Source organism: Diceros bicornis, chromosome 8 (genome assembly GCF_020826845.1).
Source record: "Diceros bicornis minor isolate mBicDic1 chromosome 8, mDicBic1.mat.cur, whole genome shotgun sequence".
In the NCBI taxonomy this organism is placed as follows: Eukaryota; Metazoa; Chordata; class Mammalia; order Perissodactyla; family Rhinocerotidae; genus Diceros; species Diceros bicornis.
Genome location: NC_080747.1, coordinates 57,227,064 through 57,253,521, shown reverse-complemented (window position 1 = coordinate 57,253,521; position 26,458 = coordinate 57,227,064). Strand labels below are relative to the sequence as shown.

Here is a 26,458-nt window from a genome sequence, read left to right as displayed (position 1 = left end):
GGTTCCTGTTTCTCCACATCCTCTCCAACATTTGTTGTTTTTTGTCTTGGTGATTATAGCCATTCTAATGGGCGTGAGGTGGTATCTTAGTGTTGTTTTGATTTGCATTTCCCTGATGATTAGTGATGTTGAGCATCTTTTCATGTGCCTATTGGCCATCTGTATATCTTCCTTGGAGAAGTGTCTGTTCATTTCCTCTGCCCATTTTTTGATTGGGTTGTTTGTTTTTTTGTTGTTCAATTGTGTGAGTTCTTTATATATTATGGAGATCAACCCCTTGTCAGATGTATGTTTTGCAAATATTCTCTCCCAGCTGGTTGGTTGTTTGTTCATCTTGATTCTGGTTTCATTTGTCTTATAAAAGCTCTTTAGTCTGATAAAGTCCCACTTGTTTATTTTTTCTTTAGTTTCCCTAGTCTGGGTAGGCATGTCATCCGAAAAGATTCCTTTAAACCCAATGTCAAATAGTGTGTTGCCTATATTTTCTTCTATGAGTTTTATAGTTTCAGGTCTCACCTTCAGGTCTTTGATCCATTTTGAGTTAATTTTTGTGAATGGCGATAGCACATGGTCCACTTTCATTCTTTTGCATGTGGCTGTCCAGTTTTCCCAACACCATTTATTGAAGAGACTTTCCTTTCTCCATTGCATGTCCTTGGCACCTTTGTCGAAAATTAGCTGTCCGTATATGTGTGGTTTTATTTCTGGGCTTTCAATTCTGTTCCATTGATCTGTGTGTCTGTTTTTGTACCAGTAACCATGCTGTTTTGATTACTATTGCTTTGTAGTATGTTTTGAAGTCAGGAATTGTGATGCCTCCTGCTTTGTTCTTTTTCTTTAGGATTTCTTTAGCTATTCGGGGTCTTTTGTTGCCCCATATAAATTTTAGTATTCTTTTTTCTATTTCTGTGAAGAATGTCATTGGGATTCTGATTGGGATTGCATTGAATCTGTAGATTGCTTTAGGTAATATAGACATTTTAACTATGTTTATTCTTCCAATCCACGTGCATGGGATATCTTTCCATTTCTTTATGTCATCGTAGATTTCCCTCAATAATGTCTTGTAGTTCTCATTGTATAGGTCCTTCACCTCCTTGGTAAGATTTATTCCTAGGTATTTTATTCTTTTTGATGCAATTGTAAATGGTATTATCTTTTTGAGCTCTCTTTCTGTTAGTTCATTATTAGCATATAGAAATGCAACTGATTTTTGTAGATTGATTTTGTACCCTGCAACTTTGCTGTAGTTGTTGATTGTTTCTAACAGTTTTCCAACAGATTCTTTAGGGTTTTCTATATATACAATCATGTCATCTGCAAATAGTGAGAGTTTCACTTCTTCGTTACCTATTTGGATTCCTTTTATTCCTTTTTCTTGCCTAATTGCTCTGGCCAAAACCTCCAGTACTACGTTGAACAGGAGTGGTGAGAGTGGGCAGCCCTGCCTCGTTCCTGTTCTCAGAGGAATGGCTTTCAGTCTTTCCCCGTTGACTATGATGTTAGCTGTGGGTTTGTCATATATGGCCTTTATTATGTTGAGGTACTTTCCTTCTATTCCCATTTTATTGAGAGTTTTTATCATAAATGGATGTTGTATCTTGTCAAATGCCTTCTCTGCGTCTATTGAGATGATCATGTGGTTTTTATTCTTTGTTTTGTTGATGTGATGTATCACGTTGATTGATTTGTGGATGTTGAACCATCCCTGCGTCTCTGGTATAAATCCCACTTGATCATGGTGTATGATCTTTTTAATATATTGTTGTATTCGGTTTGCCAATATTTTGTTGAGGATTTTTGCATCAATGTTCATCAGCGATATTGGCCTGTAATTTTCTTTCTTTGCATTGTCTTTGTCTGGTTTTGGTATCAGGGTGATGTTGGCCTCATAGAATGATTCAGGAAGTGTTCCATCTTCCTCTATTTTTTGGAATAGTTTGAGGAGGATGGGTATTAAATCTTCTTTGAATGTTTGGTAAAATTCACTGGAGAAGCCATCTGGTCCTGGACTTTTATTTTTTGGGAGGTTTTTGATTACTATTTCAATCTCTTTACTTGTGATTGGTCTATTCAGATTCTCCATTTCTTCTTGGTTCAATTTTGGGAGGTTGTATAAGTCTAAGAATTTATCCATTTCTTCTAGATTGTCCAATTTGTTGGCATATAATTTCTCATAGTATTCTCTTATAATCCTCTGTATTTCCATGGTATCCATTGTAATTTCTCCTCTTTCATTTCTAATTTTATTTACTTGAGCCTTTTCTCTTTTTTTCTTAGTTAGCCTGGCTAAGGGTTTGTCTATCTTGTTTATCTTCTCGAAGAACCAACTCTTTGTTTCATTAATCCTTTCTACTGTTTTTTTGGTCTCAATATCATTTATTTCTGCTCTGATTTTTATTATTTCTCTCCTTCTGCTGGCTTTGGGCTTTGTTTGTTCTTCTTTTTCTAGTTCTGTTAGGTGTAATTTAAGGTTGCCTATTAGGGCTTTTTCTTGTTTGTTAAGGTGGGCTTGTATCGCTATGAGTTTCCCTCTCAGGACCGCTTTTGCTGCGTCCCATATGGTTTGATATGGCATGTTATCATTTTCGTTTGTTTCCAGATAGTTTTTGATTTCTCCTTTAATTTCATCAATGATCCATTGGTTGTTCAGTAGCATGTTGTTTAATCTCCACATTTTTGTCACTTTCCCAGTTTTTTTTTCCTGGTTCATTTCCAGTTTCATAGCCTTATGGTCTGAAAAGATGCTTGTTATGATTTCAATCTTCTTAAATTTATTGAGGCTTGCTTTGTTCCCCAACATATGGTCTATCCTAGAGAATGTTCCATGCGCGCTTGAGAAGAATGTGTAGTCAGCTGTTTTTGGGTGGAGTGCTCTGTATATGTCTACTAGGTCCATCTCGTCCAGTTTTTCATTTAAGTCTAATATTTCTTTATTAACATTTTGTCTGGATGATCTATCCATTGCTGTAAGTGGGGTGTTAAGATCCCCTACTATTATTGTGTTGTTGTTGATTTCTCCTTTTAGGTTTGTTAATAGTTGTTTTATGTACATTGGTGCTCCTATGTTGGGTGCATATATATTTATAAGTGATATGTCTTCTTGATGGAGTGTCCCTTTTATCATTATATATTTCCCTTCTTTGTCTTTCTTAACCTGTTTTATCTTGAAGTCTACTTTGTCTGATATGAGTATGGCAACACCTGCTTTCTTTTGTTTGCCATTAGCTTGGAGTATTGTCTTCCATCCTTTCACTCTGAGCCTGTGCTTGTCTTTAGTGCTAAGATGTGTTTCCTGAAGGCAGCATATTGTTGGGTCTTGCTTTTTAATCCATCCTGCCACTCTGTATCTTTTGATTGGAGAGTTCAATCCATTTACATTTAGGGTAATTATTGAAATATGAGGGTTGAATGTTGCTGTTTTGTCACTTATTTCCTGGTTCTTTTGCATTTCCTTTGTTTCTTGTCCCATTTGTTTTGGACTGCCAATTCAGTTTGGTTGTTCTGTCTTATGATTCTTCTAGTTTTCTCTTTGTTTATCATATGTGGTTTTAATTTGATTATTTGTTTAGTGGTTACCTTGAGGTTTGGGCAAAAAATCTTCTGTATGAGATAGTCCATTATCTGATAGCCTCCTATTTCCTTATACTAAGTCAATTCAGTCACTTTCCTCTTCCCCTTCTAAGTTGCTCTTGTTATACCTTATTCTATCTTGTGTTGTGGCTGTGTGTTTACAGTGATGAGGTTAAATTTATTTTTGGTGAATTTCTTCCTTTGATCTTTGAGTTTAGTATTTAAGTGGTTGCTAACCTATTCCGGTAAAGATCTACTATTTCTCTGATTTTGTCTACCTACTTTTCTCCTTACTCCAAGCTTTGTGTTCCCTTTCTCTTCTTGTTTTCAGGCCTGAGGGCCTTCTTGAGTATTTCTTGTAGTGGCGGTCTCGTGGCCATGAACTCCCTTAGCTTTTGTTTATCTGGGAGAGTTACTATTTCTCCATCATATTTGAAGGATATTTTTGCTGGATAGAGTATTCTTGGCTGAAAGTTTTTGTCTTTTAGTATTTTGAATATATCATTCCAGTCTCTTCTAGCCTGAAAAGTTTCTGTTGAGAAATCCGCTGAGAGCCTGATGGGAGTTCCTTTGTACGTTATTTTTTGTTTTTGTCTAGCTGCCCTTAATATTGTTTCTTTGTCGTTGACCCTGGCTAGCCTTACCACTAGGTGTCGTGGTGAAGGCCTTTGTCTGTTAATATATATAGGAGTCCTGTTGGCTTCGCTTACTGGTATTTCCTGCTCCTTCCCCAGATTTGGGAAATTTTCAGCTATTATTTCCTTGAATAGGCTCTCTGTTCCTCTTTCCCTCTCCTCTCCCTCAGGGATACCTATAATTCTTATGTTACATTTTCTAATAGAGTCCGATATTTCTCGGAGTCTTTCTTCATTTCTTTTTAGTCTTAGTTCTCTCTCTTCTTCCATCTGGAGTATATCTGTATTCCTATCCTCTAAAGTACTAATTCTTTCCTCCATATTGTCAGCTCTGTTCTTTAAAGATTCCAGATTCTCCTTTATCTCCTCCATTGTGTTCTTCATCTCCATCAGCCCTGATAGGTTTTTCTTTATGATTTCAATCTCTTTTGTGAAGAAACTCCTAATCTCATTTAATTGTTTGTCTGTGTTGTCTCGTATTTCGTTGAGTGTTTTTATGATAGCTATTTTGAAATCTCTGTCATTTAGTTTACGGATTTCTGTGTCTTCGGGGTTGATTTCTGGGTGCTTGTCATTTTGTTTCTGGTCTGGTGATTTCATATATTTTTGCATTGTGGTTCCTGTGTTGGTTTTGATTTTCCTCATCCTGGAAGTCTCTGGTTGCAATTTCCACCTGCCGCCACTGTCTGGTGGTAAAGGGCTGTGTAGTCTAAGCCCCCTGCGCTCTGCCCCAGTTTTTCTGCTGCGATCCGCAGTTTTGTTTTGTTTTGTTTTGTTTCTTTTCCCCACTGCGATCCACGGGTCCAGTCCAGTTTATTCAGGTCTGCCTCGGACCGCTAGATCTGGTCGAGCTGCAGACTCCGGGTTGCGGGGAGGGGGGAGCTCTCTCTTTTGCCCTCTGGGTCCCTGACGTGGGAGGCTTCTCGTTTGCCCCTCTTTATCCGCTCTCTGGGTTGCTCAGATGTTGATGGTAGCCCTGTGGCTCCTCTGAGCCCTCTGTGCGGGAGTTTCCCACTGGCTGAGAGAGCCCGAAGAGCTACAGTTTCCCGCCGAGGGCCGCCCCTCCCCCCTCTCTGGGAGCCGCGCAGACCGGATCGCTGATCTGATGGGGAGGGAGCGGAGTTCTCCTTACCTCTCCCCACTTCCTCCGGGGGCCCAGCACGTTCCGCTCTCAGATGTGCGGCAATGTGGATCCCTCCGCTCCAGCTTTTCACTGTCTGGGATTCCGTTGTTGGTCTGTGGCTGTTACTTTTGTTGTATCTTGTGGGGGAAGAATTCACGGGAAAGCTCACTCCGCCATGATGCTGACGTCACTCCCTTTACCTATTTTTATATTTGCTTGTATGTCTTTTTCTCATTGGTTTGAAGGAGTTCTTTACATACCTTGAATATGCATCATTTGTTGAATATGTGTATTATGTATTACAAATCTCCCCTTTCACTCGATGCGTTACCTTTTACTCTTAATCTTAAGAGTGTCTTTTTTCTTGTTGTTGTTGTTGTTGAGGAAGATTGGCCCTGAGCTAACACCTGTGCCAGTCTTCCTCTGTTTTGTATGTGGGTCACCACCACAGCATGGCTGATGAGTGGGGTAGGTCCATGCTCGGGATCCAAACCCGTGAACCTGGGCTGCCGAAGTGGAGCACATCAAACTCAACCATGGACCCCAAACTATGCCGTGGGGCTGGCCTCTTAAGAGCGTCTTTTGATGAACAAAGTTCTTCATTTAATGTAGACCAATTTACCCATTTTTTTCCTTTACAGGTGCAACTTTTTGTGTACTATTTCAGAAATTTTTGTCTATCTTATGTTTTCTTCTAAAAGTTTTTTTATCGTTTTGTCACTCCCATTTGTATCTATGATCCATTTGGAAATTTTTTCTGTGTGCTGTATTTGAATTTAATGTTACAAGTCAACTTCCTGTCTTACTGAGCCTGCATACATGCTAAGGTGTCAAAAGCCTTTCCTGTTTTCTGGAGATGTTAAGTTTTGGCCTGCCCTGCAAAAGACTATATATATGTCACAGTGATACACTGAACACATGTAATATGAAAACATCTATTCTTGAGCATGTGTCAGGTGGGGGAGAAGGTATTAGTTGAACTATGTGAAACTGTCATGATTCAACTGTTTTTGATCTACAAAATGGTAAATTTATATGATTTGACTTCATATGATGTACAACATAGTAGGAAAAGAAAAAAGCTCAACAAGATGTTCATACCTGAGAAGTTCCTTCTTATTGATCAAAGCTTTCATATATTCTGAAAGTTTCTTTTGCATTAATGCCAAACGAAGCCAGGCTCTTCCTCTGCCTACTGGTGTCCTACAAAAATAAAGAAACCAAACAACTAAAAGTAGCAGAGATAGGGGCCACAGTGGGACAGATTCACTTACTCTTGCTAACGGTCCCCTAGTATAACATGCACACTGAGGTGCTCCTCATAACTTCTCCCATCACATTCTTATGGAAGGAATTCTGTGTGGGCTAGTGGGATCCAGAGGGTGGTTTGAGACAAATGCTCTTGTGAAGAATTAATAATTACGGAATGAGACTACAATTTGAATACAAGATCTCTGGGAGGCCCAACTAAAAATGTTCCATCAGATTAGTAACGATAAATCCTCATAAATTTAGTGTGGATCACATAAGCACCCAAATAAAAATAATGCAGACACAGGCCACTTAGATCTCTATCTGATTAAAATTAAACCATTCTAATTTGGGATGGTGATTCTTACTCTCTTTCAAGTTCTAAGGCAAGTTCTAGGTGTCAATTCTTGAGGTTCACAGAACAACTGTTTTAATCTTGCTTTTCAAACTCCACTGAACACACTCTTTTTCTTAAGTCAAGTCCAGCATGCCACATCCTTAGATCTAACTCTTGAGACTCATTGATTTCCATAAGTGCTTTAAAAAAAAATAAGGAAATGTTTGGTATTTTAACAAGAAGACCACCTCTCTTAGATTAATAATAATTATCACTCATAGGCAGACTTCTCTTAATACTCTACATTACCAGTTCTCTCATAACAGTGCCTATTCACAACAACATTATGCATTTTGGATTGTGATGAAATAAATTATTATGATCATCATTGTCTTTAGTCTCACTCTTCAAGGAGATAGTTAGTAAGAATGTTTTCCCTGACAAACAGAACTCAACCTTAAACTTACTTTAGTCCTGGAAGATCTTTAACACTTGCTGTTATCTCTGCAGCTTCTGGAACCAGCTTTTCTACGAGTTCTAGAGGCCCCCAGAAGGATTTATTTTGTCCAAGAAAAGTTTTCTTAGCTAAGGTGATAAAAATAAAGCAATATTTTAATATTCTTTACAACATAAACATGCCCTCAACACACACACACACACACACACACACACACACACAACCTCTCCCATCTATTCATTGCTCTTTTCAGGGAACTAATCCTACATTATGAGAAACTTCTAAAATTATTCATGCTTTCAGAATAGATAACGTTTTGTGAAAATCAAAAATACCCTACTTCCCAAGACTCAGTCCTTTCTCTTTCAGGAAGAATTTATGGACTAGCCCTATAATATCATAAAACATTTTAAAAATACAGTACTTAAAGCCGTGTGGTTTTAGTGAAGAAAACAATCCAATGGAAAAGAATATGTAATCCAGAAATAGGCTATCAAATATTGGGGAGGGAGGAGGAAAAGAAGCAAGGCCAACAAGACCAGGTCCTGCCCTCAAAAGCTTATGGTTAAGTGGGAAGAATACGGAAGCAAGAGTCAGGAGATCTGAGCTCTAGCATTTGCTCTGTTCCTACTCATTGTGTGACCTTGGGCAAGTCACGTCCCATTCCAGGCCTGTTTCCAACTGTCAAATAGAACTGCCATATTGGACTAGATACTTGTAATGGCCCTTCCAGCTCTAGCGTTTAACGATCAGTGTTTTTTTTTTTTTTTGTGAGGAAGATTAGCCCTGAGCTAACATCTGTCACCAATCCTCCTTTTTGCTGAGAAGACTGGCCCTGGGCTAACATCCGTGCCCATCTTCCTCTACCTTTTATATGGGACACCGCCATAGCATGGCTTGACAAGCGGTGCATCGGTGCATACCCGGGATCTGAACCTGTGAACCCTGGGCCACCAAAGCGAAGCACGCGCACTTAACTGCTACGCCACAGGGCCGGCCCTTGATCAGTGTTATTTAAGACCTATGAGTCCTTTAAGTCAACCATATCCCTGCAGCCATACAGGTTGCATTCGAATAAATTAATATTATTAATTCAAGCCTCTTATTCTTTGGATTCACAAAGAATGCTCTTCTTCTTGAGCATATATTGCTAGGAAATAGCCACATACACATCTGCATTTTGAGGCCGTGGCCTACCTTTCAAGCCGTGTTTCAGGCAGTGTTCCATCACCACGAAGAATTGCTGGAGAGGTGCGTAGTCAGAGTCCAGAGTCCTCCCCAGGTTCAGAGCTGATTCAATCAAGCCCTTGATACTCAGCTTGGCCATGTTCATCAGATTCATGCGTTCATTAGCCATGAGATAATTAGGATCTGCAGCCAAAGGGGGGGAGGATGAAGCCTGGTTACTGGAAATAGTGCTTTTTAAAATTCAGCATAATTTCACTGTGTTGACATTTGCATTGATGGTGCAACAGCAATGGTGGGTAAGACTGTCGGCGTCTTGGCAAGAATCAAGGCAGTGGCACCAAATAGTACTATTAGTTCTTGTGTTCTTCTCCACCATGTACTTGCTGTTAAAAATGATGCCAGTTTCCCTTAGGAATATCCTTGATGAAACAGTACAAATTATCAAATTTTGAGCCTTGAATACAGTCTTTTAATATCCTCACCACCGCCTCTGCCACCACCCTAACCTGGGTGCCCGTCATACCTCACTGTGATATACCCTCCACACTGGTCTCTCCGCTTCCACCCCCACCCTGCTCCACTCAGTCTCTACAAAGTCTACGAAGTGCTCTAAAAGATAAAGCAATGTAGAAGCAAAGGATAAAGTACTTAAAAACAAACTTTGTTCCAAATATATGATTTGCATCATTAGTATTTATACTAACTGGCATCATTAAACTGAGCATTATTAAACAAACTAAAAAAATGAACATTATCACTATAATGCAGTATCAGAACTTAATCAATCCCAAATTTTTTAAGACTTAGCACAGAGTGTGTGGCTCTCATCAACCACACAGATAAACTATTTGAGGAAAAGGACTACGTACCACGTTTTATCTGACAGAATTCAGAATAATCGAGGGACTCACTACCTTCATTTATTGGTATGTATCCTGTGCCAGGTACTGAGGGCTGCTTCTTACAATTATGATCTCAATCCTTCCTGATAACATCCAATGAGACAGTTACCAATAGCACCAATTTACAAGGAAGGGAAATGAGGCTGAGAGAGTAAAGCAGCTGGCCTCTGGGCACAGCCAGTAATAGACGACAGAGCCAGACTCTAGACCCTGTTTTTCTGACTCCAAACCATGTATTTGACCACTATAATCCACTTACAAATGAATCAATGACTTCAAATAATGTTTATTCTTCCCTGCTTCTGACCATTCTTCTACATGATTATCTTATTTAATTTTGTGACTCTATCATTTAACTATTGTCCCTTCTTTTTGGGTGGTAAAGCAGGCCCATAACAGTTAAGCAGTCCAAGGACCGGGATCTCACATGAAAGTTAATGCCTTTTCCACTATGACATGTGCATGCTCCCAAACATCAAATATGTCAAATTTCTATAAAAACTGAAAAAGGCCTAGAGATCTATGAAATATTTTACCTCTTCTTAGGGAGACTAAAAATACTAATAAAACTACGCTCTCATAATACAAACAAGCCACAACACAAAATAGAGATTATTTTATTCAAATTGCCCCAAGTGATTTTCTTCACACAATGTTTTCATTTATATTTGCTTTCACAGTTAAATGAGCAGAATCAAATGGCCAAATTCTAAGCTAACCTTCTTCTCTAATAAGTTTAAGGACTTGTAGATTTACAGTTACAACTATACAAATCTTGGTTTGTTGTAGTGTTTTTTGAGGTAATGTTTTTAGAGAATACTTTATTATGAAAGTCAGAATTGGTGTACGTTGCTATTAATTCTTTCTTGCATACCAGCAAATGTTTTAGGGCCAAGCCTCAAATGTGGCTCCTCTTTGCTCAGGGTAGGTCAACTTGTCAAGACTAGAATAAGCTCACAGGGGACACTGAAATACACAAAATACTACCCCCTGAAAAACAGCCGTGAAGAACAACTTGATTACCAGCATTTATGTGCGCGCTAGTGTTTTTCACCTCCCATAACCACTGAGAGACAGGACTAGGCAGGGCTGTCTGGGTATGCATGAAGGTTTGTGGACAGCTACTGTATTCTCCATTTAACACCTCTCAATAGACAGTAAGAAAACGTGGTTGGAGCTGGATGACCGGCTGCCCATAAGGAACCATTCCATCTGCCTCACGCTTGTGGACCATTAATTCAGGGAGGTAATAACAAAAGTAAACAATGTTGCTAGTCAAAGTATACAATCTGATTCCAACCTACTGGAACTAGCTACATGGGGAGAGCTGGATTTGGAATATGTACAAAACACCACGCTTTGAGATGTTTTCCAGAAGTGGTGATGGATTTATATCAGCTCTTCTATGTTGCCTTATCTCCTTCTTCTTGTAATCAGTAGCAGAAATGTTCAAGACATCTGGTTGGGGTCTGGGGTGCAGAGACTACAGAAAGATGAACTAGTGCCTAGGGAAATTAAATTCCTAACACCTTGGACTCCATTACTATGGTGCTATAACCTATTTGAACTAACCTGCATCAAACACAAACAACCAACCTATTCTTTAGAAAATATTACTCTCAAGCTCGGCACTACTGACATTTTGGTTCAGATAATTCTTTTTTGTGGGGGGTGTTCTGTGAATTAAGTCTCGCAGCAACCCAGGCCTGTACCCACTAGATGTCAGTAGCACCCTCTAGTTATTACAACCAAAAATATCTCCAGATATTGCTGAACGTCCCTGGGGAGACAATATCGGGCTTCCCTCCCATTGAGAACTACTACTCTACACAAATAAAAGAAAGTGAAACAAAAATCAGGGTAATTTGACAATTAGACATAAGAGCTCAAAAGAATTTACTGCTCGTTATTGATTGATTAATACAACAGTTAATATGATTCTTATTTAATGCTTATTATTATCAACATTTTTGTTGAATAACAAGAATATGGTCATTATAAATAATCTTAATTATGTTTCCTGGTTAGTACTAAATTAAACTACCAAAAATAATTAGTACTTAAAATTATTTATTTTTTCATTTTGTAATGTTGGTTACTAATAATGAATACTAAAATCATTAATTTGATTTATCATAGAATAAGAAATTCCCTATTCAATTTGCTACTTGTCTTGAATTGTACTCAAGTATAAAATGATTTTGTGGAATCAATACATGCTGTTAAGGGGGCAATGACCAGACAAGAGCATGGAGGGACTCCTGAGGGGCAGATAAAGTTCTGTTTTTTGATATAGGTGTTATGTGAAATTGTTGAGTGTGTGAAAATTCATTGAGCTGAATACTTATGTGATCTTTTCTGTATATTTTATACTTTTAACTTTAAATACTTAAAAAAAGTTTTGTTACATTGTATAAGGCCAGAAAATGATTTTTAAAAATGCATGACTTTCACAATGTTGTCAGTCATACTTTTTCTATAAGAAAAATACTTAAAATTTTAATTTTTCAAAATGCTAACATTTAACACTACTATTCCAAAACTGAACTTTTGTTCATTCATTCATTTGTTCATTCATTTTTTCAATCAATATTGAACATCTACTGGGTGTCAGATACTGTAGTTAATGCTGAGAATCCAGAGATAAAAGACCTAGGCCCTGACATTGAGGTGCTTACTATTTATCAAACTTGGGTAACAGAGATGTCTGGAGAACAAAACAGGGCAGCTTACAATGAACACTTGGAATTTCAGGATAAACATTATCATCTCTGACAAAGATCAATTTTATTCCAGGACAAATAAATTAAAATGTTTTTATATTAAACCAAATACACCCACTCAATGGAATCAAATGTAAATTTTATATATTTTTTAAGGCTGAGATATTAGACATGATATTAATGTAGGATTTCAGGCAGGCTGTAAGTCCAATACAATGTCCTCTGCCATTGGATGTACTTCTGTGGAAAAGTCTGCGAAGCACTGTAAACACACTGCAATAAGAAGGTTAACAAAAGTATACACAGGATACTGTGGGACTGTGCACAGTAGAAAGCTACCTGACCCCTATTTTTCTTCTTCAAATTTAAGGGGCAGGTATGTATATATAAGTTCTGAGAGGATTAGGCTTTTTTTTTTTTAACTTATAAAATGTGTTTATTCACTATAGCATTTTAAGGAAATTAAGAAATATCTATTAACATGGCTATTACTTAACATTGTACTGAGGGTGATAGACCAGTGCAATTAGAGATGATAAAGAAATTGAGACATATGAACTATGAAAGAGTGGATCAAGTATTACTGCTTTCACATGATCTGATTTTATACCCAGAAAATCAAACAAAACAAATTAAAATTTGTACAAAAATACGATAATTCATAGAAGTAGCAGAGTACAAAATCAATATATAGAAATCAGTAGGTACCACATATTTCAGTAACAGGGGATGAGAGTTTTGAGTTCAATCTTAAAGGACAAGAAGAAATTAGTCAGGCAAGGAAGGGGTAGGAGAAGAGCTGTGAAAGGAGTAGGATGCAAGGAACAGCCTGGGTAAAGGCACAGAGGTATGAAAGAACACAGCATACTAATAAAAATAAAACTGAAAAAATGCCAGAAGTTTATGACGCTCATGAGTAAGTGTTGTGAGATAAGGGAAGAAGGTAAGGAAGAGATTGCTAAGGACTTTGTTTAAGGAGTATGGATTTTACTTTAAAGTCAGTAAAGATTTTCATATGTGAGGTGTGATGTCACAGATTTGAATTTTAGAGAAGCCATCCTAGCATCCTTGTGGAAGACGGATGGGAAGGATGCAAGAACTCAAGGCTGAGGAGCAAGGGTTGAGGAGAGAAATAATAAGAAATACTAAGGGATGGAACTAGAGCAGTGGGTGCTTGCTGTGTGGAGAAGAGAGAGTTAGTTTGAGAGATGTTCTAGGGGTAGAATGTCAGGAATCAGGACTTGATGACCACTTGGATGTGAGGGAAGAAGGAGAAACAATGGAGAGTAATTTCCATGTTTCTAATTTTGGTGCTTAGATGGATGGTGGTGCAAATCATCTTGGTGGGGAACACAGAAGGAGCCGTGGACTAAAGAAACTGTGCAGAAATGACTATAGTTACAATAATAAACTATATCGACTGTTTTCAAATCAAAGTTCTTTCAAGATCGTGGGGGTTTTCACTATTTCTTCAAGACTGCTAATTTCCATATGAGGAAATTTTAATAAACTTTACAGAGTCATGTGGCTCACTGGTTAATAGTGATAAGAAAAGTGAACCCAAAGTCATACAGCTAAGAGTGACAGTGAATCACACTGTTCTGCAAACCAATCATCTGACCAAGACCCCATGTTATCTCTTTAGCGTGCAACGAGTGATGTTCGCAAAGAGAAATCTTGAAATGTTTTATGAATAATTTTAGGAAAAGTAAGTTATATTTAACATTATGTTAATATTAAGTACATCACATTGTACACAATTCTTGGTAAAGTAGGAATAATTCCTATGTAGCACAATAGTAGTTACTCTTCAGAATTTCCTGGTTATTTGACAGATCAAAACTTTTATCTTATGAGAAACAAAACAGTTGTCATACGGAGATTTTCCAATGATACCTAAGAGCACTGCTAAGAGATTTAAAATGACATGCTAACAGGAAGATACAGACAGGAAAGCCTACTCTATGTTCAGAATGACTGAAGACCAATAATTGCCAAATAAGCGTGTTTTGAACTTTTCCCGAAATAGTTCTTAAGAATATAAAATTGGGCCTAAAATGAGTCGTCCAACAGTGAAAGAAATTACTGAAAGTACTAAAAAGATCTGTAATAAAACATCATTTAACTATTCTGATGACACTTATTTGTACAAGAGAACCATGAACTTTTACTCAATCTTCATTTAAAAATAATCATTAGTCTTAGAAATCTTAGATTATCTATATCCTTATCTATCTATTCTCCTTAATGCCATTTCAGATACGATAAATACTTCTACTCAAGAGTAAAAATTCTCTTAAGTAACTTTTTCTCTAGGTTGCAGTCTGTTAAAAGAGTTAGTCAAAGAAAATTTAACCACAATTTTTTTTTCTTTGTGAGGAAGATCAGCCCTGAGCTAACATCCATGCTAATCCTCCTCTTTTTTTTTGCTGAGGAAGACAGGCTGGGAGCTAACATTCATTGCCAATCCTCCTTTTTTTTTTCCCCCAAAGCCCCAGTAGATAGTTGTATGTCATAGTTGCACATCCTTCTAGTTACTGTATGTGGGACGCAGCCTCAGCATGGCTGGAGAAGCGGTGCATCGGTGCGCGCCCAGGATCCGAACCTGGGCCACCAGTAGCGGAGCGCGCGCACCCAACTGCTAAGCCATGGGGCTGGCCCTAACCACAAATTTATATATCCTCATTGCTACCTTTTCTTGGTAATAGCATAATTAAAGATGTACTTTGCTAAAATTAAGCCTTATCATCAGAAAGATTATACCCACCCACTACTCTTAATCTGCTTGCTATTAATCAATTTTTTTTGCCAATTAACTTATTATATGATGCCAGGCAAGGAATCTCACTTCTTTGTGGCCTCAATTTCCTCAGCTGTAAATTGAGAGGGTTAAACTTGTTCAGTAATTCTTTTATCTGATGGAACCAACACATGCCCTTATCAATCATATGATTCACTGCATCACTAATTCTCAAGGGAGGGGCACATTACTATTTCTGGAATGGGGAGAAACAACATGGTCTGGAAAATCCCACATACGACTCTGAATACAAATGAACTAGATCTTTGCCACTGTAGGTGTGGTCCTGGAACATCAACATTGGCACCATCTGGAAGCTTTTAGATATGGGGAACCTTAGGCTCCAATGGTACTACTGAGTCAGGTTCTGAACTTTAACCAGACCCCAAGGCAATCACTACGTGCATTAAAGTTTGAGAAGTACTGACCTAGATGGCTCTTCTAGCTCTAGCATATTCCATGATTTCATAGACAGCTTCCTCAAAGGCAACCAATAAATATATATATCAGTAGAAAGCCCCAGGAGGAAGGAATAATAAAGATTAGAGCAGAAATAAATAACGAATGAAACTATTGAGAAAAATCAATGAAACCCAAAGCTGGTTCTCTGAAAAGATCAACAACACTGACAGAAATTTAGCTAGACTGACCAACAGAAAAAGAGAAAAGACTCAAATTACTAAAATCAGAAATGAAGAGGAGACATTACTATTGACTTTACAGAAACAAAAGGGATTATAAGGGAATACTATGGGAAGCTGTATGCCAATATATTAGACAATCTAGATGAAATGAACAATTTCTAAGAAAGATCCAAACTACCAAGACTGACTCAAGAAGAAATAGAGGCGCAGGCCCAGTGGTGCAAGCGGTTAAGTGTGCATGCTCCACTGTGGCGGCCTGGGGTTCGCCAGTTCGGATCCCAGGCACGCACCAATGCACCGCTTGGCAAGCCATGCTGTGGCGGCATCCCATATAAAGTGGAGGAAGATGGGCACAGATGTTAGCCCAAGGCCAGTCTTCCTCAGCAAAAAAAGGATTGGCAGATGTTAGCTCAGGGGCGATCTTCCTCACAAAAAACAAAAAAAAAATTAAAAAAAAGAAGGAATAGAACATTTGAATAGATCTATAACAAGTAAAGATACTGAATTTGTAATTTAAAAAAACATCCCACAAAGAAGAGGCCAGGACCAGATGGCTTCACTATTGAAATCTACCAAACATTTAAAGAAGAATTAATACCAATCTTTCACAAACAATTCCAAATAATAGAAGAGGAGTGGGCACTTCCTAACTCATTCTATGAGACTAATAATACCTTGAGACCAAAAACAAAGACATCATAAGAAAACTATAGATCAATATCTCTTATGAATATAGATGTAAAACCCTCAACAAAATACTTGCAAACCAAATCTGGCAACATATAAAAAGGATTATACAATATGACCAAATGGTTTCTTAGATGACGCCAAAAGCACGAGCAACAACAGAAAAAAATAAACTGACTTCATCAAAATTAAAAACAGTTGTGCCTCGAAGAACATCATCAAAAAAATGAAAAAACAACTCATGTAATGGGAGAAAAAAATTGCAAATCAGATCTAGTATCCAGAATATATAAAGAACCCTTAAAATTCAACAACAAGATACATAATCCAGTAAAAAAGAATGGGGAAAGGATTTGAATAGACCTTTCTCCAGAAAAGATATACAAACGGCTAATAAGCACATAAAAAGATGCTCATTAAGGAAATGCAAATCGAAACCACGAGATACCACTTCACATTCACTAGCATGGATATAATAAAAAATTAGAAAGGAAAATAACAAGCGTTGACAAGAATGTGGAGAAACTGGAACTCTCGTACGCTGTTGGTAGGAATGTAAAATGGTACAATTGCTTGGGAAAATAGTCTGGCAGTTCCTCAAAAGGTTACACCACAGTCACCATATGGTTTGGAGAGCATATTCCATAGGAGAGCAATTCTACTCTTAGGTATATACTCAAGAGAAATGAAAACACACGGCCACATAAAACATACATGAATGTTCACAGCAACTTTATTCATAATAGCCAAAAAGTGGAAACAACCCAAAAGTCCATCAACTGATGAATGGATAAATAAAATGTGGTATGTATAAGGGAATATTATTCAGCAATAAAAAGGAATGAAGTACTGATACATGCCACAATATGGATGATCCTTGAAAACATTATGCTGAGAGAAGCCAGATACAGAAGGCCCCATATCTAATGATTTTGTTTATATATATGAAAGATAATATGAGTGGAGCCACACTCAAATTGAACCAGAGCAGCCATTTCAGAGGAATTGCCTTGCACGTCTTGTTTTCTTTATCTTCCAAACTGGACCAAACCACCAACATTACAAGAAGTCAGTAAGGACGAGAATATCCTGTTCATAAAGACTGATGGAACTGGACTTGACTGATGACCGTGCAAAACAATCAATGAAGCACAAGTCTAGCCTTTTGCCTGATGACCGAATCTCGAGCCAATCTATGAAGTACAAACCTAGTCTTACCTCAGCTAGAACCAATGAATTCTTCTTTAATACAACTTGCCTCATCTTCCTCCCTTTTCCCCATAAAAACCCTAAGTCCCTCTCCTGTCAGAGTACAGACTTGCAATTCTAATTGCCCAAATAATTATCTGTTGTTTAAATTGTAGTGGATTTTTCCTTAGTCAACATATGAAATGTCCAGAACAGGCAAATCTATAGAATCAGAAAGTAGATTAGTAGTTGCCAGGAACTGGAAGGAAGGAGGACTAGGGAGTGAATGCTAATGGGTATAGGATTTCTCTATAGGGTGATGAAAATATTCTGGGATTAGGTAGTGGTGATGGATGCACAACTTTGTAAATATTCTAACAACCAATGAACTGTACAGTTTAAAGTGGTAACCCTAATGGTATGTGAATCACATCTCAATAAAGCTGTTATTTAAAAAAAACTGAGGGGCCAGCCTGGTGGCGCAAGCGGTTAAGTGCACGTGCTCCACTGAGGCCGCCGGGGGTTTGCCGGTTCGGATGCCAGGCGCACACCAACGCACCGCTTGTCAGGCCATGCTGTGGTGGCGACCCATGTAGAGTGGAGGAGGATGGGCACAGATGTTAGCCCAAGCCCAGGGCTAGTCTTCCTCAGCAAAAAGAGGAGGATTGGCAGATGTCAGCTCAGGGCTGATCTTCCTCACAAAAAAAATAAATAAATAAAACAAAACAAAAACAAAAACTGAGACTTAAGAGACATAATAATGTATCTCTTGTATGGATCATGACTCAAATAAACCAATTGAAAAAAGACATATTTGAGACAATCAGACTTTGAAAATGGGTTGAATATTAGATACCATTAAGAAATTATTATTAATTTCATTAGGTGCGATACTGAAGTATTTAGAGGTGATAAGACATAATGTTTGAAGTTTGCTTTAAAATACTCCAGAATCAAAAATGTGGGGGTGGGGCCGGCCCGGTGGCGCAAGTGGTTAAGTGCACGCGCTCCGCTGCGGCGGCCTGGGGTTCGCTGGTTCGGATCCCGGGCACGCACCGACGCACTGCTTGGTAAGCCATGCTGTGGCGGCGTCCCATATAAAGTGGAGGAAGATGGGCACCGATGTTAGCCCAGGGCCGTCTGCTCAGGGCTGATCTCCTCACAAAAAAAAAAAAAAAAAAAAAAAAAAAAAAAAATGTGGGGGTGAGAGATGAAATAAGATTGGCAAATACTGATAATTATTGACGCTGGGTGATGGAAACATTAGGGTTCATTATACTATTCTCTCTATGTACTTGAAAAATTCCACAATTAAAAATAATAAGAGGTTCTGCTTTCTCTTGCTTCAGGTCAAGGGTTAACCGTTAGCCTCCAATAAGAATCTAGTGCTATTTTCTTCTACCTCTGAACATAACCAAAAAAACTCTTTTGATTGGCATTAGCATTGAAATGAGTGAGCTTATTTGGTGATTTAACATTCCAAAACCATTCTTTTATATAACTCATACTCGGTCAGACATTGTGAAATAATAAGAAATAATAAGACCAGGGGAACCAGGCCCCTACCCCTGGTTCCTAACACAGAGCCCCTAAAACCCTACTAATTTCCTAAGTGATAAGAGCCAGAGGAGCATCTTTTTTTATATTTGGTTTCTGTTCCCAGTTCCTGAAATAGCTCGAGTTAAAGTTAAGAGGGGCTGGCCCAGTGGCACAGTGGTGGCGAGCACTCCGCTTCGGCGGCCTGGGGTTCGCGGGTTCAGATCCCTGGCGTGCAGCAACGCACAGCTTGTCAAGCCATGCTGTGGTGGCATCCTATATAAAGTAGAGGAAGATGGGCACAGATGTTAGCCCAGGGCCAACCTTCCTCAGCAAAAAAGAGGAGGACTGGCATTGGATGTTAGCTCAGGGCTGATCTCCCTCACACACACACAAAAGGTAAAAGGGTATCTTTTGTTACTCATAAGAAGCCCCTTTCAACCACATAGTTTATGGTAATGAGGTGACTTTTGGAAAGCCCATAGGGGCTAGTTGCCAGGGGAACCAGCCAGGTGATTAGAGGTTGGAACTCTCAGCCTCCCCCCATCCCCACCCAACTCCAGGTAGCAGAGAGGGGCTGGAATTTGAGTGCAATCACCAATGACCAATGATTTAATCAATTGTGCCTATGTAATGAAGCCTCCATAAAAATCCTAACCAGAAAGGTTCAGAGAGCTTCTGGGTTGGTGAACACATCGAGGTGCCAGGAGAGTGATGCACCTGGAGAGGGCATGGAAGCTCCGTGCTCCTTCTCACATACTTTGCCCTATGCATCTCTTCCATCTGGCTGTTCCTGAGTTGTATTCTTTTATAATATACTAGTAATCTAGTACGTAAACTCTTCCTGAGTTCTGTGAGCCATTCTAGCAAATTATCAAACCTGAGGAAGGGGTCAATGGAAACCTGATTTATAGCTGGTCAGTCAGAAGCACAGGTGACAACCTGGACTTGTGATTGGCATCTGAAGTGAGGGGGCCTCTTGTAGGATTAAGCTCTTAACCTGTGGAGTCTGCACTAACCCCAGGTAAATAGTGTCAGAATTGAATTGGTGTCAGAGAATTGGTTGGTGTTTGAAACACCCCCACAGATTTAAAGTCAGAAATGTTGTGAGTAGTAGAGGAAAAAACAGTGTTTTTCTTTTAGGTATCCATTTCTATAATCTTTAAAAGATGTCTTTTTATAATCCAAGTTTGTCCAAGAGTTCCCTATGAAACCACACTGATTTCTATATTGGGCTCCATACCATAATATAATCAATTTCCGTTTTGGAAAGCTTCCCAAACTTCGGCAGGTACCTTTATCTGAAGAATTTCACACCATAGAAGAATATCTAGAAAATTTTGGGGAACATTTAGAAATTAGTCAGTCTTTGTTTTGATGCAACATAAGAAATTTAGATGATAAGTACAAATCCAAGAGTTCTTGGCTTTGCTCAATTTATTCCACAGAAATAATTTAAATGTTAGGGGGCAACACTGTGAGCTAGAACAGTTAGATCTCTCTGTTTCTCTCACATTCCCTGAGTGATATTGGGGAAATTTCTCATTTCTTTATCTCTCACCTGTAAAATGTTGGGAGAGACAATCTTCCTTAGACCTCTTGTGCTACCACCTGTCTTTACTGAGCTGTATCCAGACTGCAAGGCCCTGAACACCCTTTTACCCGGGCCATTTCTCAGCGTTGTTTATGCAGCTGACAATCATGAGATGAGGTTTTCCTACTGCTTCCTATAAAAGCAATGGATTCCCCAAACTCAGTGCTCCTCAGCTGCAACATAAACCCACCATATGCAGAGCGTCTTGCTGAGCCATGCAGTGTCTTCCAGGCGAGACTCTGATGCAAGAGGAACTGACACAAATGTGTCGATGCTCAGGCTGCTTGCAATATCATGAGTAATAAAGTCCTTTGTCTCTGACCTAGGAGTCATGTGTCTTTTGCCAGCATCCAAGAAAGAGCAGTAACAGGCTAGTTTTTTAGTTTGTAAGTAGGGTAAACCCCAGATCTCACTAAAAAAAAAAAACAAAAAACAAACAGGAATAATCTGTACCCTCAGTTAAAATTATGGGTCTTCCATAAATATAAGTGTAACAATTTAATTTAATTTAAAATAAACCTTTATTGAATAGACTGTATGACACAGTGCTAGATGCTAAGAAAATCTCTTAGATTTGTTCCTTCGATTTTTCAAGATGGTGGACATAAAGTCTTAATCCAAAAGAAAATATGTCAAGGAACTAGTAAGCAATCTTGATCAGGTAATATTTCACACAGGTATATTATTTCTAATTCAAGTAATATCTGAACCATTTCAGTGCTCAGAGAGATAGGTAGCAATCTGGGCAACTGCAAATTCACAGAATCTGCTTAAAAGGCTTTTAATGAGTATATTTACTGAGAAACTAAAGATAGTAAACTGTGCTTTTTATTATCTCATTTTTGTGTGTGTGTGTGTGAGGAAGATCGGCCCTGAGCTAACATCCCTGCCCATCTTCCTTCACTTTATATGGGACGCCACCACAGCATGCCCTGACAAGCGGTGCGTCGGTGTGCGCCCGGGATCCGAACCTGGGCCACCAGCAGCGGAGCGCGTGCCCTTAACAGCTATGTCACAGGGCTGGCCCCTATTATCTCATTTACTTTTCATAATTTTCTAGTGTGTTTCAAAATTTTTATTTATTTATTTATTTTTTGGTGAGGAAGATCAGCCCTGAGCTAACATCCATGCCAATCCTCTTTTTGCTGAGGAAGACTGGCCCTGGGCTAACATCTGTGCCCATCTTCCTCTACTTTATATGGGACGCCGCCACAGCATGGCATGACAAGCAGGGCATTGGTGCGCGCCCGGGGTTCCGGACCCTGGCCACCAGCAGCAGAGTGTGCGCACTTAACCGCTACGCCACAGGGCCGGCCTCTCAAAACTCCTACACACAAATTAATAGCATATAATGAGATGAGATGCAAGATAATTGATCAATGTTGTAAGCATGATACAGTTCCACTCTAAGAGACTTTATATTCTACTAGACAGTAGTTAGTGGTGCATCGGTGCGCGCCCGGGATCCGAACCCTGGCCGCCAGTAGCGGAGCGCGTGCACTCAACCGCTAAGCCACCAGGCCGGCCCCAAAGTTTGTTATTTTAAAAAGCAACTTTTCAGGAGGCTGGAAGCCAGTGTTAACACTTCATCTATTAAAAAGCCAACTGTTATGACATCCATAATAATAGGTAAGAAATAAAACTGCAACAGCTCAGCAGTGCAAGTCTCCTGAAAAGATCTGAGCCTACAAATGTCATCAGCTTTCTCAAGGTCGGAAACCAGGATCCTCCCCAGACCCTGAGCTGCTATGTGTGTTATGTGGGGTAATATTCCATAACTCACATTTATTCTTGTTATAGGTACTCATTTACAAAAACTCTAAGTTATGTAATACAGTAAAATTCTAGCATTTCACATAACTAAAATGAGACAAGAGAAGTCGAAAATGATACAAAAAGACAAGGATGAAAACACTCAGGGCCGGCCCGTGGCTTAGCGGTTAAGTGTGCACGCTCCGCTGCTGGTGGCCCGGGTTCGGATCCTGGGCGCGCACCAACGCACTGCTTCTCCGGCCATGCTGAGGCCGCGTCCCACATACAGCAACTAGAAGGTTGTGCAGCTATGACATACAACTATCTACTGGGGCTTTGGTGGGAAAAAATAAATAAATAAAATCTTTAAAAAAAAAAAAAAAGAAAACACTCAAACGAGTTAACAAGTAAAGCCATTTCTCGCCCGCCATTCTGATTTTCTTTTTTAAATCACATTCTAGAAAGGCTTGTGTGCAAATAGGTTCTTGGCCAGCATTACCATATACCACTTGACTGGTAATCTACTAAAATCATCAAAGTATTGATACAATTCACATTTTGTGGGTTTTTGATGTGCTATACTGTTGCAGTTCATCTTATCTTCCTTTTTGATTTCACCCATGATAATCAGTCACAAAAATTCCAGCAAAAACAAAATGAAAAAAAAGGAGGCTGACTCTCACAGTAGGCTTGATTCTCGCAGTAGCACTTGTATTAAAGAAATGAAATTTTGCCAGGGTTGAGCCACAAGGAGGAAGTCCTTAAGGAGGGCATAGATTTGTTGGCTTTTATGTAGCATTTGTCTTTGGTACCCAGTCTATTAAAGGAATCAAAACCTTAAAGCTGTATGGTACCTGGTAAATAATAATAGCAGCTAATATAATAGTAAACACTACTCATTGAATGCATCAGCACCCTCCTCATTTTTTTCTCTATAAACTGTCAATTAACTAGACAATACTGATTTGTTTTCTCATAGAATTATATTTAACTAGTTATATTAAAAAGCAAAATAAAAAATGGAATAAAAAGATAGTTTGACTCTAAGAAATGAGATGGAACTGAGGATTATTTACTCATTCAAAGTAAAGTGCTGAAGAAGAAACTATTGGGCATCAGTGGAGAGAGAAAACTGCCTTAGTTTTGTCTGGCGTGACCAGATCTACTAAGGACGGGACCACTCCGGGTCTGACGCGGATACCGAGAAGTTTAAGGTAATCTCTGCTCCTGAGAATTTTATGCTTTGTGTGATGACAAACACACAAGAATTAGAAAATAAGTAAAAAGCCTTAAGCTCCAAGTTCTGCAGCACTTGAGCGAAAGGAGAAATGAAGGTGGGCCAAAGCCGTCAAGGAGCACTTCGTGGACTCTCACCTGGACTTAAAGGGGGGCTCAGGGGGCACAGGCAGAGGGGGAAGGGGAGTAAACGTTTTGGGTGGGATGTCACAGGAACAAGGTAGGAGAGGCGGCTGAGGGCAGCACACGCAGTCAGTGAAAAGGCCAGTCTGGGCAGAGCGGCGGACGTGTGTGCTGGGAGTGTGCGCTCAAGCGGGAGAACCCGCCTTCAGTTGCCCAGGCAAAGTGGGAGAAAGTAAAATGACGTAAAGTGGAACCAAGCTTCAATTTTTCTATTTTTATTATAAAACGCATAAATCACCTGAGCTCCCTAAAGTTAGGTGCCAAGTACAGAAGGAACAATTACTGGTTTGGGGAACCTTCATACGTTAGAACATATGTGGCTACTTTTCAAAGTAATTCCACCCAGAAAGGACTGCTATTATGTGACAAAGCTGAAGGTGCTTAACGTCGTGGATATCTGCACATCAGAGCAACATTCGAGACCAAATACTTTACATTCCTGGGACCTGTTTTTGACTACTGTGGAATTCACAGAAATATATATAATATAAATATATATATATAAACAAATGATAAAAAATGTACAACTTCCCAACAAACAAATAAAGAAAAAAATAGCCACTGAGGAACTTGATATAATCTTGAAATAAAGTCCCTTTTGAACATGTCATTTAACAAATACCCTAAAGGAACAGCACAAACAAATACTAATGCCACTTTGCTTGAAACCACAAAGATAATGATTTTAAACACAAGACTCTGAAAACCCTAATCCTGTTTGGTACCTGTGTGGAAAATCTGGCAAATATGCTTACTGGTCCAGTTATTGCCAGGGGAAATAAAACCTAAAGCTGACACTCTCTCTTACAGAAAACAATCAAAAGGTGGTTAGAAATTTTAAAAAAGAAAGAAAGAAAAAGAGCTGAAAGATGTTGGTGTGGCACGCACCTTCTGTATCATCGCGCATTTGCTCCACCAAATCTGTCAAATCCTCCCAAGAGTCTTTGCAAACGGCAAAAAGAAAGGAAAAGAAAGATAAAATGTCATGCAAGCCAAGAAAGAAAAGTGCTATTAAAAACAAGGTTTCAAAAGGGATAACTGAAAGGGAGATTCCTAAAATTCTTTCCATTTAACCCAGAGATTGACAGTGAAAAGCCTGGGAACACACCCAAGGAGGAATATGACACTAACTAAGCAGGCATCAACTATGGCTATTAAATATGTTTCAAGCTAAGATTAATGATTTCAAGGTTTCTAATAAAAGGAAACAAAGATGTATATCCCATAAAAAAGTAACACAGGTTTTTTTCCATTGAAAATCAAGGTTAGGCTCTTTGTATTCTAAGTGTACACAACATTGATCTCCTTCAATATTTATTTTGATCACTTCAGTGAAGCTGAAAAATGTGGAATATTTTTTAGACTCAGGCCAAATATCATGATGCAAATGACTGACTTTTCTTAAAGTAACCAAAGAAAACTCTTAAATACCTTTTCTCAACACCCTCCAACCCCACAATTCTCCTTCCCCAGAACAAAAATAAAGGAAAAGATGCTGCTTTTAAGACAGACAAAATAAATCACCTATAATTCAATAGACAGATGTTTAATCAGCTAAAAGTATGTACTCTCTCCTCTTACTATAAATTCAATGTTCTCATACACAGAATATTCCATGTGAGGCAAAAGGACAGGAAAGAATGCAAAGATTACAAATATAATAGATACTTCTGTGTCTTAAAGCTGTAAGATCACTGTTTTGATATAAATGTTGAGAACCTATAGAAATCTTTAAAAAAATGGATTAGCTTCACTCTTCAGTATCTCTGAAACTATTATATTACACACAAATGCAATATTCATACTTAAACTCAAAAAATCATGTGAATTTCATGTGTCAATACACAGCAAATAAAGGGAAGTTCTCAGAGGATGAAGCATAACAAAGATGAGAAAATGGGCAAAGAATACTTTGTCCATGATAAGCTTTCCTCTCGAAAAATTGATCACAGAAGCCAGCATAGCGTCTGAAGCAATAACTTGGAATCATCATCTAGGAAAGAATTTATCATTTGTCCTACTCTCTCACTAGTTTATTAAATTATCACTCTAATTAAACTTGATAATTTTTAGTTCTGCTGTCGTACAGTGATTTGCAAGTGGGCTGTAAGGGTACATTCTAGTGTCAAATATATAGTCATTTATCCTACAAAGATGTGCAAAAAAGATACAAATATATAAAAAGTTAAAATTTAAATTTAAGTTCAGAAAACAGGGAAGCAGATAGGGATTTAGTAATGTGATATTTGATTAAAAACCAGATAAATGTAGATATATGTAGATTACCTGGTTAGGTCAGACACAAGGACAGGTAACATAAAAAGAAGGCAAGTATGATAACTTATTACACTCGTAATGTCCCCCAATTCAAAAGTTTAGAAATTAACGATTTAGAAAACCAAGCATAGGAGTACAGCATAGAAAACCAGGATTAAATTCCTAACTTTCATCAACACCCCAAGCAAGTCACTTCATAAACAGAGGTAGGAGAGCACGATGACCTCCAGAGCTGGACGGCAGGGGCTCGCAGCCCAGCTCCACCCCTCACGGGCTGTAGGACCCCCTGGTCCAGGTACTTCATCTCTTTTCCCTCAGTTTCCTCATCTATAAAACAGGGAAAAGAACGTACCCGTCTTACAGCACTGATGT

General features: G+C 38.7%; 1 protein-coding gene across 10 annotated transcripts in view; it reads right to left on the bottom strand.

The window, feature by feature from the left end:
• Nucleotides 1-26,458, bottom strand: part of RUFY3 (RUN and FYVE domain containing 3) — an 87,134-nt gene that overhangs the window by 29,213 nt on the left and 31,463 nt on the right. For 6 of the 10 annotated variants that reach the window (XR_009220981.1, XM_058547227.1, XM_058547222.1 and 3 more), the window contains exons 1-4: nucleotides 24,698-24,731; nucleotides 8,574-8,747; nucleotides 7,387-7,504; nucleotides 6,433-6,534 (exon numbers count right to left, since the gene is read on the bottom strand). Coding sequence is in view for 9 of the 10 variants with exons in the window: in XM_058547227.1 (XP_058403210.1) it covers nucleotides 6,433-6,534; nucleotides 7,387-7,504; nucleotides 8,574-8,747; nucleotides 24,698-24,716 (413 nt within the window). In the remaining variant the exon portion in view is untranslated. Of the gene's footprint in view, nucleotides 1-6,432; nucleotides 6,535-7,386; nucleotides 7,505-8,573; nucleotides 8,748-24,697; nucleotides 24,732-26,458 lie in introns of those variants that run through there. The other 4 variants (XM_058547229.1, XM_058547228.1, XM_058547231.1 and 1 more) reach the window with 1 other exon arrangement.